This window comes from Trichosurus vulpecula, chromosome 5, assembly GCF_011100635.1.
Source record: "Trichosurus vulpecula isolate mTriVul1 chromosome 5, mTriVul1.pri, whole genome shotgun sequence".
NCBI lineage: Eukaryota > Metazoa > Chordata > Mammalia > Diprotodontia > Phalangeridae > Trichosurus > Trichosurus vulpecula.
In genome coordinates this window covers 301,314,110-301,333,722 of record NC_050577.1, presented here as the reverse complement: position 1 = coordinate 301,333,722, position 19,613 = coordinate 301,314,110, and the positions used below count along the sequence as shown (strand labels likewise).

The window sequence follows — 19,613 nt, the reverse complement described above, 5'->3', positions numbered from 1 at the left end:
AGGACCTCTGGATCCTGGGCTCAGTAACTCATCACATCCTGCCCCAATCCTCCTCTTCCTTTAGTCCCTGGGTTCTAGGCTCAGCCATCCTCTACCCACTGTCCCACACTGCTCTTCAGTATCTTAATGGTGCAAGTGAACCAATTAATCCATGAGCATTTATCAGTGTCAGGCACTGTGATGGGGGCTTAACATGTGTCATATCCTAACACAGAGCCAGCTCTCAAAACAGCCCCACCAGATCAGCAGGGTATGTACTATGCCCATTTTACAGATAGCAAAACTGAGGCCAGCTAACAAACCACAGAGCTCATTGCTTCTCCTTTTTCTTTTTTTAACTAACCCCCAAGCCCTGACTTTTAAAAAGAGACATCAAGGCACAAGAGAATGTAACCTTGGGGGATTCACTGAACGCTTCTGGGCCTCATGAGGGGTCGGACTAATCTTTCAAGTGACTTCTGACTCTGGAATTCTGTGGCAGAGCATAATGAGTGGCCATCTCCCACAGAGTCCCCTAGTTAGTTGAGAGTGGGGGGTAAGCAGAAGTCCGGTGCTCTAGGATGCCCCTCCTGGGAGAAGACAGGGCAGTTTCTGTCAGTCCCTCTGGGTGGCTGACCAATCCCAGGGCCCCCAAGGCCCCAGCGTCAATCTTACCCCAGTCTTACCGGGTTAAACATGTGGAAGGCCTTCTTCAAGGCGGAAAAACTGTCATCCACGTGTCTGCAAACCTTCATGATAATGTTCTCCTTCAAGATGGGCTCTGCTCCACCCATTCTGGGGGAAGAATAAAAAGGGGGAAGGTCCTCCTCTTCCTGGCAGGCCCAGTCCTGCCCCTCCTCAGGACCCTCCTCAGAGCTCAGCCAGTCAGCCACAATAACCAGGGGTCTGCCAGCCAGCCCCGCTGGGTCCCCGGAACTTAGGCCAGAAGCCTTGGCTTGCAAGGTTCCATTGCTTCCTGTCCCTGGTCCTCTGTCCAGGCAGCCAGGGCCCAGGTCCATGCAGTAGCTGCTCAGGACAAGACAGGCCCAGGATGTGGTCAGAAATGCCTCTAAGCCCCCTCCTCCACTGTGTCACTGAAGAGATGCCTGATGGGCACTGGATGGACATATTGTCACACCCAGAGCAAGGGGAAGAGCTTTCCCAAAAGTGGCCACCAACAAGGAATGTGTCTTTACACATGCAAACATATAAACGTGCAAACACATATGTGCATGTGTGCGTGTTCATGTATGTTTATTGTGTGCTTATGCAATGACCACGTAATAGCCAGAATTTCTACAGCACTGTTGGGTTGCAAAGCACTTTACAAATATTATCTCATTTGATCTTTTCAACAGCCTTGAGAGATTGGAGAGGCTCTGATTAGATGGCATTTGTAAAGTACTCCGCAAACCTTAAAGAGCTCTAGAAATGCTGGTTATTTATTTACTATTACTATTCATTTCAGTAGAATGAGGTCCATTCGTTCAGGAAAGGCTGGTGTGAAGGAGGGACTTCCAGTCATGGATTAAGGAGCCTCATCCTGGGGTCCCAGCTGGGTCATTACTGGCTAAGTGGCCTTGGGGGTCAAGTCACCTCATTTCCCTGTGCCTCAGTTTCCTCATCTGAAAAACAGACATAAAATTCCTTGCCTTTCCTGGGTTCTTTTGAGAGTCAGGTCAGAGGCCACATGTAAAGGCTTTGCAGTCATAAAGGGCTCTAAAAATGGGAATTATTTGACCAGAATATCCCTATGTCTGTATACACGATTAAAGCCCTTTTAATGAGACCCCATCTGCCATCCCTCAAATGACCACCAATGGAACTCCAGCCACATGTGACTTCCCTCAATATTCCACAGGGTTTTAATCAAACTCAGTTCATAAAGGGGAGTACATTATACAACATACCTTTTCTTCTTCCTCATGGGAATCATGGATCCACTGTCAACTAAGGCACAGTCCTGACATTTTCTTAAAAATTGCTTCCAAGCAATTTTACCAGTGGTTTTAAATCCTAATCTGGGTCAGGCAAAAAAGAAAGGCTGTTTTAAACAGGTTTATCTTTATTCTAGGCCCCCTGGATTCAGTGTTCAGGAAGGCAGCAGGGTGGCAGCAGCAGTCTGGGGAAGGTTTCCATCTGAGGTCCAAAAGAACAGAATAGCCACATAAGACTTCAAGGAAATGAAGTCCCAACGGAGTGTGTGGCTTGTGAGGAGTGAAGCAATAGAGGAAGGGAAAGCTGGGATCACAAGCTGCAAAGCCCCTGAAATGGAGCCAGAGGCCCTGGGAGCTGGCAAGAAGAGACACTTGAAGCCTCCCCTAATGTGTCCTGGAGCCCAGCGTGTCCTGGGCTGCGCACCATTCCTGCCATTATCATGGCCACTCTGTTACTGCCCAAAGTCCCCAAAAGATGGAGAACTCACCGCCTTCCCAGGAATCCCATTCCACTTAGGAAAAACACTCATCTTCGTAAGCTTTTCCTCAAGACTCCAGGCTTAGCCTCTCTAGCTTCCCACCATTGTGCCTAGTTCTGTGCTCTGGGGCCAAGCAGAATCAGGCTAACCCCTTTATAGGGGACAGGTCTGTAGTTATCTAAAGATGGCTTTCCATGTCCCTTCTGGTTCTCCTGTGGAAAAGGGATCGATGCCTCTTCAAGTTTGTCCCAGGCCTTTGGATTCACTGTCCCCTGGATTTGGAGGAGGGTAGTTAGTAATATTCCTTGTCCCTCCCTCTAGGAAACTGGATACTCTTTGAAGGCAGAGAAACCAGATCATATCTGGAGACCTTGAGAAGACCTATGTCCAAGGGCTGGCCCTGACCCTCTAGGCCTCAGTTTCTTCATCTGAAAAATGAGGCGGGTGGATGAGATAATTAACCCAGTTCCCAAGCCTCTGACCCCATGCTCCTATGACTCTCCAGTGTCGAGAAAGGAAGCTTCAAAAGGCCCTCCCCTCCCCGCCCCCACCCCGCACACACACTGCTGCTGGACAGCTCCAAATGGACCTCCATCATTTTTCATCTGTGTATCCCCAGTGCCTGGTATGTAATAGGTGCTTAATAGATGCTTGGTAAGCTGAATAAAATAGAGTTCAGAGTGTGTAGGAAGCACAGCTTTCTGCTCTGTGACAAACAGGGATTCTACGGACCTGGGTAAACCCGGATTGTGTTCCATAGGCATCAGTGTATGCCCTGGGGAAAAGTCCTGGTGCCAAGTATGTCTAGAGTCAAAAAGGCCCTCGGGTCTTTCAATCTAACTCCTGACTTAAATAGAAATCCTCCTCTCAAATGCAGCATCCCCGACTAAAAACATCTGCTTGGATACCTCCAGAGATGAGGAACTCACTAGCTCCTGAAACAACCCCTTCCACTCTGGTGAGCTGCAATCATTATTAAATCCAAATCTGGCCTCTCTGGGACTTCCCTAGATTGCTCCTCATCCTGACCCCGGCGTGTGTTCCTTGAGATTTCCCTTCTCCAGGCTAATCAGCCCCAGTTCCTTCAAATGATCCTTTAGCATATTTAGATCCATTAGAGTCTTGTGTTGTATTCTAGAGATCTGGGAGAAGCAAGCTCGAAAATCCACTGAGATCACTGAAAGATCCCCACCACTACCACCCCCTTCTTGCTGCCCAGGTTCTCCTGGCGACATCCCACCTCATGTCCAGGTTAGACCATGTTCTACCTGGGCCATGCTGAAGCCCCATACCAGGAGGCCTGAAGAGGTGGCTGTGTACCCATGAACGAGCACACTGCCCCCACGAGGCTGAATCAGAGACCTCGTCAAGGTACACATTCCCTCCCCTGCTGCAGAGTGCGGCCCTTCCTGTGCAGGTCTTTCCAGAGAGTGCCTAGCCAGTGCTCCTTTGTGGATGCTAGTGCAACCCTGCGTGAGCCACCTGTTTCCCAGTTTGCCTGGACCATCTCCTTTCTCCAGTCGCCTGGTTAACATTTTAAAATGTTGTCCAGGAAAACTTACCTTTTCAGTAGCTGCAGAAAAATCCCTTTTGGTAATGGGAATATAAAGTTGTCAACAACAATCTTTAAGTAATTCAGAGACACATATCCTCTCTTGCTGGTGTCAAATGCACTGAGGGCTTTTTCGATATTCGCCGTGGACACACCAAACTGGAAGGGAGTCAATTTAGAATGGAGGGCTCAGCAGAGATGTGTTTGTGGAGGACTTAGCTGTCAATACACTTTATTTCTGCAAGGCCTTTTCAAATTCCCTCTTCTACCCAAACTGATCAAAAAGGTTACCGTAGCATGTGCTGACCTTCAGATGTTTAATTAATGAGCTCGCTATAAAGCCGGCTTGGCCGTCCCTGCCGCCCAAGTGACAAGACAGACAGGGAAGATGGGACGTTAGGACGCCGCTCTGCCTCACATTTCAAGGAGCTAAAAATACTTGGGGAAACTGCCAATTTGATACATCTTCCTTAATATACTTCCAAGCCATCCCTACTGTGAGCCCATGCCAGGCTGCTCTCCATTAAATCAGGTCAATCAAACAATAAAAGCCGGCAACGTCTTTATTAAAAACAGCTCCTTTTTTTAACCACAAAGAAAACAACAAATGGAAAAGCTACTCAAACATGGCAAGCATCAAACATTTCTTTAATTATTTCTTTTTGTTCTCGTTTTCTTCTTTTTTTTTAATTAATGGGAAATAACCTACACAACACACATACACACACACACACAAATACACACACAACCTCCCTCTCTGCTTCCCCTCCCCCAAAAAATGGGAAAATGAGCTTTGCTTATGGGAGTCCAAAATTCCAGTAAACTAGGTTAAGTGCAGTAGGGAGATGACACATAAAGTAATATGAAGATGGTTTTGCTCTTTCTGAGGATTTTCCTGCTGTTCATTGCTCAGCAGTAATGGCAGTCTCCTGCCTGCCCCTTCCCCTCTGAATTGGCTGGATTCCACTCTGCCCCCATGTCCCCTTTTCCAGTGGTTCCTAATGAAGCAGCAGAGACGAGCAAGGTACCCAGGTTTTGTTGGCAGGGCTCACTGACCAGAGGCAAAATGTGCTTTAAGAATAAAGTCCTTCTTGGCCAACGAAGCAAGAATTCCTGGTGACCAAAGGAATAAGAAGCAGGTTCGTTCTTAATGCATGAGTGGGCCTACATAGGCCACCATGGTAGATACAGATACAGAGAAAGGAAGATAGTTGGAGAAAGAGAGACAAAGAGACAGAGACAGAAACAGAGACAGAGAGAGATACTATCACCTGGTGGTCGGTGTTCCCCTGGTAAACCCTTTCCTTTGCCCAGGTTGGCTTTGGGAGAGTAGGACACCCGGGGCCCACACTAGAAGGCAGCTAAGGGGCTCAGGAGATAGAACCCAGGACTTTGAGTCAAGAAAACAGGTTCAAATCCTGCCTCATGCACTTTCTAGCTGTGCGATGCTGAGCAAGTTACTTAACCTCTTTCAGCCTCAGTGTCTTTATCTGTAAAGTGGAAGGGATCACAGCAACAGACATAACACAAAGAACCTTCCCTCCCTCCCCAAAGGCCAGCTGCCCTGGGGAGGATGATGATGAGTTCATCTGCTCAAGGGACCTGCCAGGGCTGGTGTTCCCTTGGCAGGAGCCCAGGGTCACCTCTATGGCAGTGTAAGGCACCAGAAGAGGGATTTTGTGGAACAGAAGAAAGCCAAGGGGACAGACTCCAGGGATGCATTTGGAAAACTTGGGAAGCCAATCTTCTTATGATTCTGTTCAACTTAACATTAAGAATGGGAATGGAAAGCAACACAGTCTCTGCCTCAAGGAATTTACAATCTGTAAATGGTGGGAAGGTGGTGGGAGTGGTGGGAGGAAGTGGTGCAGGGCAGGGGATGGCACATGTAAAAATGTCTGTGACATGGGGGTGGGGCATGTGCAAAGAGCAAAGGAGGAGAAGGTCTTTGAAGAGAGGGATGACTTTCTTCATGCAAAAAGATGCCATGTGGGTCAAACAGCAAGAATGATGAACAGGAAGCTAATGGATTCCATGCCATGAGACCATAAACAGCCAATTAGGAGACTGAAAGCTTTCTAGAAAGAGCCAATGGAGAATGTCTATTGAGACAAAGCTTAAAAACTGGTTTCTCAGACTCAGGACTCATCAGCACTGGTGTTGAGTAGACCTAAGCTTGCACCATGACAACCAATAACAGGTTAAAAACAGTTTGCCCAGGCTCATGGCTCATCAGCACCAGTGTTGAGAAGACCTATGCTTGCACAGTGACAAGCAATAACAGATTATAATGTAGATATGAACATAAATTACTTTCCTTCACAACTGTGCAAGATGAACCCAAACTTTGGCTAGGCTAGAGATCTCTAACTTAGTGTAGGCCCTGAGTGGAGGTTCTGAATCCCATTGCCAGTGGTACAAGGTAGTCCCCAGAGCAGTTTTCTTTCTTGATCTCTTTTAGAAGGGGTCAAGTTCCAGCTCTTTTGGAACTAGAAAAGGACCTTCTGAAAATATGGCTGCCTGTGCAATCTTACAGAAAGAGGGTCCCTTTTAAGAATCGACCAATGAAAACTTCTCAGTGAAGTCTTTTGTCCTCACCCACTCTTCAAGTCATTTGATCTCCGTGAAGAGGTGCTGAACTCAGAATCAGGAGATCTGGGCTACAGTGCGGCAGCTCCACTAATTCCTAGCCACATGACTGTAGGCAAGCTGCCTCATCTCTGAGACTGTTTCTTCCTCTGCTAAATGAGAGAGAGACATCCACGTGCCCCCAAAGAGTTGTGGTGGAAAAAAAAAAGCATTTTACAAATCATTAAGTGCTCTGGCTATGGGAGATGTTCTTAATGAGCCCTGGCCTCACCCTCAAGGAGGCTTAACAAACCTGACACACATCCCCTCCATGAAAGCCCAGTGAAAACCAGGCAGAAGGTTGAGTAACAATTCTGTATCTGTCCTGTTCTTATACACACACACACACACACACACACACATACACGCCCTTCTGCTCTTTTTGTTCTATCTTACTATTTTAGATAAGATGTTGGTGAAGAGGTTCAGAGTAACTGAGGCTGTCACAGGACCAGAAATCTGACCTGGGAGGAGGGAGGAGGGAAGAGGGAGGAGAAAAGAGGGAGGAGGGAGGAGGGAGAGAGAGGGAGAGGGAGACGGAGTTACCTGGGCTGAGAGACTGAGCTATTAATAAAGGTGGAGGGAGCTAATTCAACATTTAAAGACAAAGAGGATGTCTTAAGCTAATGATTTTCAAAGACTCTTCTGAAGGCCTGCTTCTTGACCTACCAATAACAACTTTAAATTGCTGACATTATAATTTCTATTAAAATCTGCCTCAGTGGCCTTACTGTGGCTTGTAGTGACTCAAGGCCATAATGTAGATGGGAAGAGGGATTGATTGAGGGGTCCATTTGATAAAATTATAAGGCATGGACCTTGTCAGGCAAGAGGCTGAACACGCACTCTGCCCATTCTGAGATACACACACTTTGCTGGGGTAGAAAACATTTAACTGAGGGGAGAGCATTTCAGGAAAGTTGGTCAGATCAACTGAGGGTCCACATCCCTGACATATCATTATTTGTAGAGTGATTTCAGGCTTGGAGGGGTTCAGCTATAGTCCCTCAGTCTCATGAACCAACCAGGAGTAGCTGTGTTATCTCAAGACACCTCAGGACAGAGCCAGAGCACGTGTCTGGGTCCATGTCTGAGTCCCCAGTGGATTAGGGGAACTCAACTGATCAGTCCATGCTACTATAGACTTATAGACCTTAAAGGTCATCTGCTCCAATCATTTCATTTTGTGATGAAATTGAAAATCAGAGGTTAAGTGATTTGCCCAAGCTTACACGGGGAGTAAATGGAAGCCATGTTCTTTGGGTGGAACTAACCAAGGGTGGGACGTACTCATCCACAAAATGATTTGGGCCAATTTTGTGTTTGTTTTGTGGAACTTCAAGCTTAATCTTGACTGAATTATTAGGCAGTGAGCAGGAGCAGTGCCTTAGGTCACTCACAGGGAGGAGAGCAAGCTGCCATCTTGGAGGATTCTGGAAGCTAAGTCAACAGATCTCAGCAGTGGTAGCCTCCATGGATGTTGGAGCCATCGGCCTAGCTCAGCTCAGAAAGGCTCTTTTAGCAAAGGTCTTTTTACAAAGACCACCTCCCTCCTTTGGTCCTCACAACCACCCAGGGAGGTAAGGTCTTAGGAGGGTTGGGATCCTCCCTGATGGAGGGCAAATCCACCAATGAAGCTATGGAAGGAATGAAGACGGCACAAAGAGCCACTCACCTCTCTGCAGAATGCTGCTTCAATTTCATCCAGAGAAGAGTTTTCCCAACTGTCTCCAGATGTTGAAGAGAAGGAGAATACGTATTTATTTTCTGGTTTCACCCTCCACGTACACTCTGTTAAAGAGGGAGGGGAAGAAGGAGAAACAGCACCTGTGACTTACCAACCACTGTTGGCTACAGGCACGCTTGCCTTTGCTTTCCTTTGCTGGCTAACTTTCAGTCCAGACTCAGGATTTCATTGGTTTGGTGAATCCCCACATGGAGACTCACCCACCAATGGGGTCAGCGACTCGAAGCCTTAGGCACTTTCCCAGGAGGGGACAGAGGAAGAACTGGAAAATAGTGCCTTCCTGACTCCAAAGCCAGCCCTCCAACTACCCCTCCATCTGCCAACAACACAAAAGTAAAAATACCGAGTGATTGACTCGAATCTTCTCAGATAAGATTGTTTCTGGGAGTTCAACAAGCCTGAAACATGATGAGGCCTGTGAAGAATCCCAAATGGCTTTACAGATTGACTTCCCAAAATGGCTCCAAGTAAATCACACTTCTGCCAGGCTCCAGCCCAAATAAGCCACTTAGAACATGATTTGGTTTGGGAGAAGAACAGCTGTCAGAGGCTGTCATTCCACTCTCACCATCCTCAAAGGGAGGCCCAGGAGGGGTGCTCCCTGGCCCCACCTCACCCCCCACCCACCCAGGACTCAAGGCACGAGCTCAGGACAGGGCACAGTGCTCTCACATCAAGCCATGAAGTCTTCAAAGGAGCGCTGGCCTTCAGGGCAGAATCAGAACCAGAAGATGGCCTGGCCATGAGAGAAGGAACCCCAGAGGTTTTGGGGTCTCAGAGCTAAAGCTGGAAAGCATCTCAGAGGTCACCTAGTCTAATTTGCTAATATTACAGATGTAGCATCTGAGGGCTTTGGTTCAACTGATTGTGTTATCAAGTGAACAAGTCTTTGAGACATGAAACAAAGACTTAGTCAGCCCTGCTGGTAGCTTAACCACTGACGAAGCCTGGGCCATGTACACAATAATCCTAGGGCTGGGGCTGGGAAAGCACGTACAGTTCCCTGCCTTCAGTTCCCTGCCCTCAGACTCACACCACTGAGTGCTGGGACACTGGCTGATCGACCTAGGGCTCACCATCATGGGTGACTTGCATCCACCCTGATTAGCCCCAGGGGCTGAGGCAGAAAACTTACCCAGGATGTCAGGACCCACTGAGCTTGGTGCCCAGGGGACTGTGTCAAGAGGGATGGGTTGGGTTGGAAGAGGAAGAGGGCCTTGAGCTGGAATGAGAAGGAACAGAAGCTGTGGGGCTAAGTCTGCGCTGTTGCCGCCTCCATGCCAGGAATGCCCATAGAAGTGTGGTGCCACTGGAGCCAGGGAAGTGAGTGGCTATCTCTGCAGGTCCTCACACCACTGGCTGCTGAGACCAAGCAGAGAGGAGACAGGGAATGACTGGCCAACACCCTCTTCCCCCCAACCCCCACCCACACCCCCCAAAGAGTCTGGCTGGGTGTTGTTTCTTCCCCATCAGTGCCCAGAGAACATACTCATTCTGCAGAGGGAGGAAGAAGGACAGGGACCCATTTATCTCCTATAAGTGACTTTGCTGCTTGATGTGTGGCTCCTACAAGGTCTAAGAGTAAATAGGATTGAGTCTTATTTGAATAATTGGGGTCATCCAAAACACTCCACCCCCCCCACCCCCCCCACTGAACCTAAGCCAGTTTAGAGCCTCAGAGACATTTGGGCGACCCTGGGATACAGCGACGCTCTGTCAAGAGGAGGGAGGGCTTTTACTAATGGGGCTTGGGGGGGGGGGAGTGGGGAAAAAATTTCCTGGAGGAACTTATCTAGGCCATAAAGAATGAGTATGAATTCAATAGGCAGAGACGGGGTGGGGCAAGGGGGTGGGGTGGGGGGAATGGAAGAGAATTCTAACTCTAGAGAATGACAAAACCAAAGTCAAAGCCCTGGAGAAATAAGGAATGTACAAAAGGGAGGTCTGGTTGTAGACAGCCCTGAACACCAGGATGAGGAGTCAGACCTTTATAAAGCAGGCAACGAGGAGCCACTGAAGGCTTTGGGGGAGCAGCAGCATCAGACTTGTGCCTAACGATTGTAGAGGGAAACTGATGAGGGCCCTCTCCCCAACCTGATGAAATTATAGGATGTAGGGGGCACAAGATGTTTTTCCTTATCTCTGATACCTCAGAGGAGGGAGGAGATGGTTCAGAACAGCCCCTGAAGGGAGTGGGACAGACTGCCTTGCTGCAGTGAGTGCCTGGTCACGATTACATGTCAAATTAAGGGCGATCTATTTTATCCTATGAGCTACAGGGGCCACGGAAGATTCTGAAGCAGGGAGTGATGGGGTCAGACTGTGGATTTGGGAAGATGACTTTGGCAACTTTGTGGGAGATGGACTGGAGACAGGAAAGTAGAAACAAAGCAGTTGGAGGCTTCTGCAGGAAGCAAAACCATCCCAAGGGCACTTACGGATTAAACTTTGAGAGAGCAAACATGTGAAAAATGGAAAAGATCTGTGGAGATTTCTCTAACAACCGCCTTAATCAATGACCATTATGACACCACATTTGGATTCTCCCATCCCAGCCCCCAAGGATGAGGAAGAAAGAAGGCCAGGATTAGGAAGAAAACAGGTCTAGTGGAGGCTGGACTAGCCCCAGTGCAAAGGGGCAGGAGGCTTATGCTAGAGGGGACGTGATGCTGGGGACATGGAGGAGTCGATTGTCAAGATGCCTAAAAGTGGACAAGACACAAAGCATTGGGGGGTGGGGCAAAATCTCAGGCCTTATTGATATCACCCAGTGACTGATTAAAAAGACTTCTCTGACAGTTAATGATGAACTAGACAGTAAGATCACAATCATCAGAAAGAAACCAAAAAGGGCAGACTGACATCTTGAAAAGTGACAAATGAACTGGCTGTCATCAATTTATTGCTCTGGAGATTCTGTCTGCCGCTGCTGAGATGAACCTCGGAATGAAGACAAACGAAGGAGGTAGTGGGAGGGGCCCCCACCTGGGGACCCCGGAAAATACCAGAGGGCCTCACATGGAAATGTATATGTGCCAAGAGACCCTTTGGCCCAACCTGACCCCATCATCTCCTCCAACGTCATAGCCTTTCAGTGTGAGGCTGGTCCTCTGCCCCTTAGAGTTCCCGGGGATTTGTAGGTTTTGAGGTTGCCTCCATTCCAGGCACACTACTCAGGATTCCTATTTGGGTCCTGACCTTCGTTGGTTGGCATTATGTCCCAGGAACCTCCCTGAGTGGGCGCTTCCTGATTGGGGCATCCCCTCATGGCCTTAAGCAAGAAGGCCCTATAGAATCCATTTAGGAATGTGTCCTGGGACATACCATGGCAATATTTGACTCTAAAGTCTATCTCAGTAAGAACACTTCCCCATTTATGGAGGGCATGGTCAAAGAAATCCCACTTAATCATGGAATGCTGGGTTGGAAATGTGCCAGGAACAAGGAAGGTCAGAACTAGGGAATGGAATCTTAGAACACGGGACGGCATAGCTGGAAGGGCCTTGGAACAGGGAATGTCAGAGCTGGGAGGGACTTTGTGCCTGGATTTTAACTAGTTCTACAATCATTAGTGGTATTTTTGTGGCAAGCTCATATTACTGGTAATGAATTATGCACAAGAAATGTGTAAAAGATAGAGGAAAAAAAACATTAAAAAGTCATGTCCAGAAAAGAAATGGGCTTATCATAAGAGACAGACAGACTGCCAGCCTATGTGGTGCATGGACACCCTCCCCCAGATGTTAAGAGCCCTGGAGGAAGGGCCTCAGCACACTGAGTGGACACCCTGCGCAGGGTCTGTGGGAAGACATAGACAAGAAGAAACAAGTATGAGGCAGTGGAGAAGGCTTGCAATCTGCATTGGCGGAGAGAGGGCATCGTGGATGAGATCACAAGTTCCTCCACATTCCATTAGGGTGAAAATATGATGCAATATTTCATAAAGGCAGAGTAGTGATGAGCACTAGTGCTTAATTGTAATAATAGCTTACATCTTTGCAGCACTTTATGGTTATAAATCACTCTTCACACATTAGCTCACAGCCTGCCCTGAGAAAACCACTGGGTGAACCTCAGAGTCATCAGAACCACGAGCAGTTGTAAGAATTCCTATTCTTGTTCCTTCTAAAATGAATAACAGCCCCATGAGGTGGTGGGTTCGGGTATTGTTGAGACCAAGCTACCAAAGGGAGGAGAGAGGGGAACATGCAAACACGCATTTACTAAGCACCCTACTGTGTGCCACACACTAGGCTAAGCACTTTACAGTCGTTGTCTCATCGACTCTCACAACAACTCTAGGAGGTAGGTGCTGCTATTATCCCTATTTTACAGGAAGGGAAACTGAGGCAGGAAGCAGTGAAGTGACTTGCCCAGGCTCACATAGCTAGTGAGTGTCTGAGGCCAGATTTGAACTCAGGTCTTCCTGACTCTATGCACTGTGGTATCCCTGGCTGCCAAAGGAGGCACCTGAGGCCAAGACAGGCAGTGACCTGCTCAATGTCACACATGGGGCCATCCGGGCTTCCTCTGTGTCTGAGCTTGTCTGGCTTGGACTCAGAGGGCTGCTTTCTTGACAGAGCCTTCAATGGCTCCCACTTGCCCTTGTTGTTCAACACCTGACCCACATCCTAGCTCTCTCCACCTGAGTCACAACTTAACTCCCCAGAGGCAGATGCTTGGCTCACAGCTCAGCTACCCCACTGTGGCAGTGTTTGTAGTCTCCTGAAGGACAGACACCCTGTAAAATGGGTGTGGGGGGCTGGACCGGATGGCCTCCGAGGTCCCTTCCAGTTCCTTCTCTGTGGTCTCAATCTGGTCTATTTAATCACACAGACCTGGCAGCTCCTCCAAACCACAGCAGCCCCATTCCCTTCGGGGAGGCCAGAATCCACCCACCTCCCTCCATGTTCCAGTCTGCAGGGTCCAGTTACAGTCTTGGACGGTCCCTAGCCCACAGATCAGGATGTCACTTCTGCCCCTGGTGTCTCTGTGAACATCTGCTCGATCAAAGCGTCACCCCTTGAGGACAGGAGTCACACCTCAGACTTCTATCTCTGCCCTACAGTGCCTAGGGCAGTTCTGACAGCACAGAAGGGGCTCGATGAGAGCTGGCTGTTAGGCTGATTCTGTCCGGGCCTCACCTAAGGATTCTTGGCAAACACAAGTCTGTTCCAGTTCCGCATTCCCCATCAAATGGAGGGGAAAAGAGAAGAGAGACTGTAATTCTCAATATTATTTTCTGGAAGAGATCCATCAATGTTCTCCACCATAACCGTGGGTGTTATGATGCTAATTACAAGCCCACACAGCCATTGACGCCACAGATTAAAAAAAAAGAAGAACCAAGGGATATGGCTGAGAAAGTGGTTTCAATCATTCTTTTCCCTGATGATTTCAGCAGGAGAGGAAAAAAAATCTTTTTCGATCTCACAATGATTTTGGGTAGTGCCTTCCCTAAAGCCCTTTAGGAGCGCCTTTCCCTCCATCCTCCTCAGGCCAATTTGTGGTCTCATGGGTGGGGGAGCTCCTTCTAAGGGCAGCCCCACACCCCCTCTCCTTGCAGGATTTTCTTCTATGTCTTTCTGTAAATCAGTGCATTGGCAAACGCAGAGCTCAGCAAAGTCTTAGACACCATTAGCCTGATGACCTCATTTTATAGAGGATGAGGGGAAGGTCACACAGCTAATCCGAGGCAGAGACAGAATTTGAACCCAGGCCTTCTGACGAAAAATCCAGCATTCTGTCTACTCCACAATCACCATGTTCACCTGGCTCCCTACAGGAGCGGGTGACTGTACAGAGTTCTGGTGGCCCCTTCCTCCCTCCTCTGGGTACAGAGCTAGCCCTTCCGAAAAGCAAACCCGGCCTCAGGCCATGGAGAAAGAAGCCTGGAATGTGCTCCCAGGCACAAAAGGGAAATGTGCCAGGAACGTCCTTCTCCCTTCTGACCACTGCTGTCCATCCTGCCAGAGCCAGATCAGCATGCTCTCATTTACCTTGGCAGGAGTGGGCATTAAATGCACTTTTGCTGGATGAATGAACAAACGAACGAACGAATGAATGAATGAAGCCTGCTTCCATTTTATCTAAAAGGTTGGTCTTAAGCTGTCTTCCAAGTGTATCACACATGGGCATCAAAGCTTACATCCTGCCAACAGCCTCAGCTCTCCAAGGCTATTATCAGCTTGACGCTGCACTGGTCCTGTGCCCGGTGGCGCAGCCCCCTCCTAAAAGGCCAACCTGCCACTCTGGGACCTGCTTGGCTGTTTACCTCATCCCCATTTTCCATGTAGTTCTGATGGCATCTCCTTCATGAAGCCTTCCCTGATTCCTTCCATCTTAAGTGATCTCCATTTCATCTCCTCTTTGAGCCCCAGTGCTCCATCTGCTGGCCCCGAGCTCAAATCCAGCTTTCACCTCTCATTACCTCGGTCACCTTGTGCAAGTCACTTGCCATTCCGGGGCCTCGGTCCCTTCTCTGCAGAATGAGAGCGCTGCACTAAGTGACCTCTAAGACCCCTGCCAGCTCTGACTCTGTTTTCACCCCCCTGAGCCTCCTTTACCCCTCCATAAGGCGAGAGGACTGACCTGGACTCGTCCCTGGCTCCCTATTGTTTGTCCTTCCTTGGCAGAGCCATGATGCTGGGCCAGGCCGCAGCATGCTCGGTGGAGGTTGATTGAATTCTTTCTTCAGTCCAATACCCAGGGCCACCTATGGGGGGAGGTAGCTACAGCTCTCAGGTCTCTGCATCTGCTGCTTTGTTGCTCACCTGTCACCACAGGACTTCACGATGGGTAAAGTGGTGAATGGTTTGATGAGCACATGGCTTCCTGGTCACCATGTACATTGTCCATAGTTGTTTGCATGAAGTCTCCCCCATTAGACTGTGAGGCCCTTGAGGTCAGGGACTGTCTTTTGCCTTTCTTTGTATCCCCAGCACTTAGCATGATGCTTGGCACATAGTAGGTGCTAGTACATGCTTGTTGAGTTGACTTGACTAAGTCCTCTTGCACTTTCCATGGTCCAATCTGTATCACCTTTACCTGGATACTGTCCTACCTTTCCTTATTAAATGCCTGGTCCCTGAGGGTATGAACATATCTTACTTCTCTCAGAGCCCCACATAGGTCTTAGAACTCCCCAGCCTTCCCTTTCACCAGGGTGGGCACCCCTTTCCAATGATCCAGAAAGCCCCAGCCCACCCCACTACCCCTGAATTGCCAACATGCTTCCCACAGTGGTTATTTTGCTGGTGTCTGATGATGGTGAATCGGTCTTGCCCAGGTCCTGCTTCCTTGGGCCTGGCCTCCCCTTGGGGCTCTGAAGGCCCAGCACTCACCTTTGTTGCTCATGCTGTACTTCTGGTTCAGGTTAATGTTCATAGCCAGGTTCTTTAGGAATGCATTGTAGTCCAGGGCAGTGTCCTTCCCAAGGCTGTAGCGATTCCAGAGCCTGAAATACAAGGGGTGCCCAGGTGGGAGGGGAGCCCAGGTGGCCAAGAACTCCAAGCCAAGGCAGGAAAGAGCCTCCAAAAGGGGGGACCTCCTAAAGGTGAAGGAGGATGAAGACTGAGAAAGGGCCACTGGGTTTGGCACCTGAAATCATGGGCAACTTAGAAAGAACAGCTTCAGTTGAATGATGGGAAATGGAAGCCAGAGCACAGGGGGCTGAGGAAGGAATGGTGAAGAAGTGGAGTACAGGTGACTCTTTGGAAAAATTGAGCTCCACCTCTCTCTTCCCTTCAATAGAAAGTTTGGGGGCGATGGATGTGGAATAGGGCATACACAGGGCAGAAGCAGTCCTTGTGTTGGCAGAATTACTTGTTTTTCTTTATTCATATTGTAGGGAGGGAGAGGAAAACATAGATAGCATGGAAAGAAAAGAGAGAAGGAGGGAGGAAGAGAGAGGGAGAGAGAGAGAGAGAGAGAGAGAGAGAAGTAGAGGGGGGAGAGGAAAGGAGAGAGAAAAGGAGAGGAAGGGAGGGAAAGAGGAAAGGGAGACGAAGAAGAGAGGGAGAGGGAGGGGAGAGAAAAGGAGGGAAAGAGAAAGAAGGAGAGAGGGAGACAGAGATGGAGACAGAGAGAGGGAGGGGGAAAGAGAATGCATTTATTAAGCATTTACCATGTGCCAAACACAGGCTCTGAAGTCAGAGGACCTGGGTTCAAATCCTGCCTCTGACACTGACTATCCATGAGACTCACTTTCTCACCTGTAAAGTGAGGGAGTTGGGCCAGGGGATCTCTCAGGCTCCTCTCCCTTCAATCTATAATCTGATGAGCACAGGAGCCATCGCTCACTAGTATAGAAATCTTCCAGCACTTGACATTTCTTCTGGAAACAGAGTTGGCATAAAGCACCCTGGTCTTTAAGCACCAACACTGTCCTGTGACAAACAAGAAGTGGCCTTGTGGCCTTAGAGCCTCCTTTTCCCTTGTGCCAGGATCGACAGGGCACTCCCCTCCCAACAAGCCCGGGAGAGAGGCTTGGGATGATGGCCGAGGGCTGTGGCTTGCACCAGGGATCAGATGTGTTCCGTTCATCCCAGGAGCAGAATTAGGAGCAACTGGGGGAAGCTGCCAAGAGGAAAATTGACCTTGAGATCCAGTGAGCTTCCATCCCACAGCAGAGCAGGCTGCCCCTGGAGTGGGTGGACTTCATCCTCCTTGGCGGGCCTCCCAGCAAATGCTGGACAGAGCAGGGATTCCTTCCTCCCAGGCCAGGCCTGGACTGCATGGATACTAAGGGCCCTTCCAACTTTCATATTCTGTGACTAAAAATAATAACAGTGGCTAGAATTTATATTGTGCTTTAAGATTTGCAGAGCCCTTTATAAATCTTATTTAATCCTCACAACAGCCTTAGGAGGAAGGTGCTTTTATTATCCCCACTTTAAGTGACTTGCTCAGGGTCATACAGTAGGAAATGTCTAAGGCTGGATTTGAACTCAGGTCTTCCTGACTCTGGCCCCATTATTCTTTCCATTAAGAGCCCTTCTAAATCCTTCACTCTCTGGGCATTTTGTGCATTTTCTTGACATTTCAATGGATCCATGATCACATCGATGTCGAGATGTCCTCCAGTGAAGTAGGTCACATGCAGCCACTCTACTCTCACCCCTTCTGGGAGACTCTTGTCCATGTCCCTCTCAGGTGTCCTTGGAGGAATGGCCCACCCAGTGTGCTAGAACCTCTTCTCATTGTCTGGATACCAGTAGTGTCCATTGACTGCTCACCCTCTCACTCTACAATTCTGGCCACACAACTCTTGAGGACATCCTCTTGCCTGGGTCTTCATTGGTCACACCTACCATGCAGCTCTTCATTGCCTTTGGGTGGCAGCCACCATCACAGGACAGCCAGCCTGGAGTCCCCATGGGAGGAGAGGGAAGCCCTTCAGAGGTTCCACTTTGCAGGTGGCAGTGGGGAGGGCCAAAACCCTTCAGAAAGACAGACATCCATTAGGTTGTAGAGTGTTAGCAGACTCAGAGCCAGGAAGACTTGGGTTCAAATCCTGTTCTGCTACTTCGTAGGCAGGTCCCCTTATTCTTCAGTGCCCTAGGTAACTCCCCAAGAATCTCAGCCACTGGAGAGGAGCTGATATTTATCAGGAGAGAGAGTTTCCTCACAGAGGTTCCTCAGACTGATGAAATTATAGATCCAGTTTAAAAGGAAAACTTTTCAAAAGAGTTTGACCTAACAGTAATGAATAGACATTAAGCCCCTACTGTGTGCCTCCTGGGAGGCTCCAATGGGCATTTAGAGGGACTACCAACTAACAGGCCCAACAGCACCCAAACCTTGGGCAGACACTGGGCCAAGGGTTGAACAGGAGGAAGAAGGCAGGCTGGGTGGCCTCTGGGAAACTGCACTACTCCTTAACTGCTCAAGCTTCTCCCTAAAACAAAGACCCTTCTTTTTTTAATGAATTATTATTGGTCTCTTGTTTTCACCACACTTACATATCCCAATGGATACTTTTCTCATCATCCTCCCAGAGAACTATCCCTTACAACAAAGTACAAAAAGGGGTGGGATAAATCTTCAAAATTTACCAATATATCCCAAAAAAAGTCTGGCTTTGTATGCCATGTTCTACATCCATAGTCCACACACACACACACATACACACACACACATACACACACATACACACACACACATACACACACACATACACACACACACACACACACACACACACACACACACACACACCTCTGCAAAAAGACAGAGGGAAACGAAAGGCCCATCTTCCACATGGCAATACTTCTGGGGTGGTGCTACATCACACGGCTGTGGGTCACAGAGACCCAACAAGACTTAAAGGGGAGGGTGACCAAAATAGGGATGATCCTATGGCTATGGGAGCCAAATGCTGTGTGGACATAAAAGGCATCCCAGGAATCTTGCAATTCCAGGTTCTCTGAGGTGGAAAGGGCCTCCAGAGCACTTCTCCTCCTCCTCCCATATCCCCAGTAGGTGGTCATTCAGCCTCTGCCTGGACAGTTCCAATGTCAAGAAACTCACTCCTCTCTTCTTTCTGTGGGATCCCTCCAAGTCTCTGTACAATGAGGTCTCCAGCATATCTGAGAGCTCCCCATCTAGGGAGTTGGGATCCTTTTCCTTTTCTGGGGATGATCTGGACAGAATTCTGAAGACCAAATACCCAACCTAAAGGACTGGCCTTTCCAAAATCAGACAATGCAGTCATCTCGTTTTATTGATGGGGAAATAAAAGTCAGGGGGAGGGGCTTCCCCAAGGTTGACCAGAGGATGAGTGGCAGAGCTGGGGCCCATTCTCTCTCACAGTCTCCTTCTTTCCAATGTCTTTTCTTATGAGCACAGATTGAGTTCCTCCTTGGTCATCGTGGTGTGAAGAGAGCTGGAAAAATCTAACTTTAAACCCACAGAGACTTGGGGATATTGTTAGGAAGAGATAATTTAATCATTTCGGGGATGAATGCACAGAGAGTTGACAAACAATAATTATCTCTACATGTGCTAAATGGACGACCAGGCTCTTACACCCTGGAGATCAGGAACTTCTCTCTTTTTTGACCAGAGCCGAGTAGACCAAGATAGGAAGGAAAGGCTTGGGGTAAAAAGGGAAGAGAATCAAGAATCGAGGCCGGCCTATAAGCTTTCCCACCTCAGTGCCCTTGCCTCCCCCCTTGTATCACCTGCTGAATTCTGACCCATTCTTTAAAGCCTCCTCTTGCAGGAAGCCCACCTTGATCACCTGGAAATCCCTAATGCATTTAACTATTATCATAGTATCGGCATCAATC

At 48.6% G+C, this 19,613-nt stretch overlaps 1 protein-coding gene across 1 annotated transcript in view; it reads right to left on the bottom strand.

The window, feature by feature from the left end:
* Positions 1–19,613, bottom strand: part of EFCAB6 (EF-hand calcium binding domain 6) — a gene marked incomplete at its 3' end in the record, with an annotated part of 228,542 nt that overhangs the window by 123,176 nt on the left and 85,753 nt on the right. Inside the window, exons 6-10 of the mRNA XM_036760831.1 lie at positions 15,666–15,778; positions 8,251–8,366; positions 3,958–4,106; positions 1,890–2,000; positions 666–1,005 (exon numbers count right to left, since the gene is read on the bottom strand). Of these exons, the coding sequence (XP_036616726.1) occupies positions 666–1,005; positions 1,890–2,000; positions 3,958–4,106; positions 8,251–8,366; positions 15,666–15,778 (829 nt within the window). The remainder of the gene's footprint in view (positions 1–665; positions 1,006–1,889; positions 2,001–3,957; positions 4,107–8,250; positions 8,367–15,665; positions 15,779–19,613) is intronic.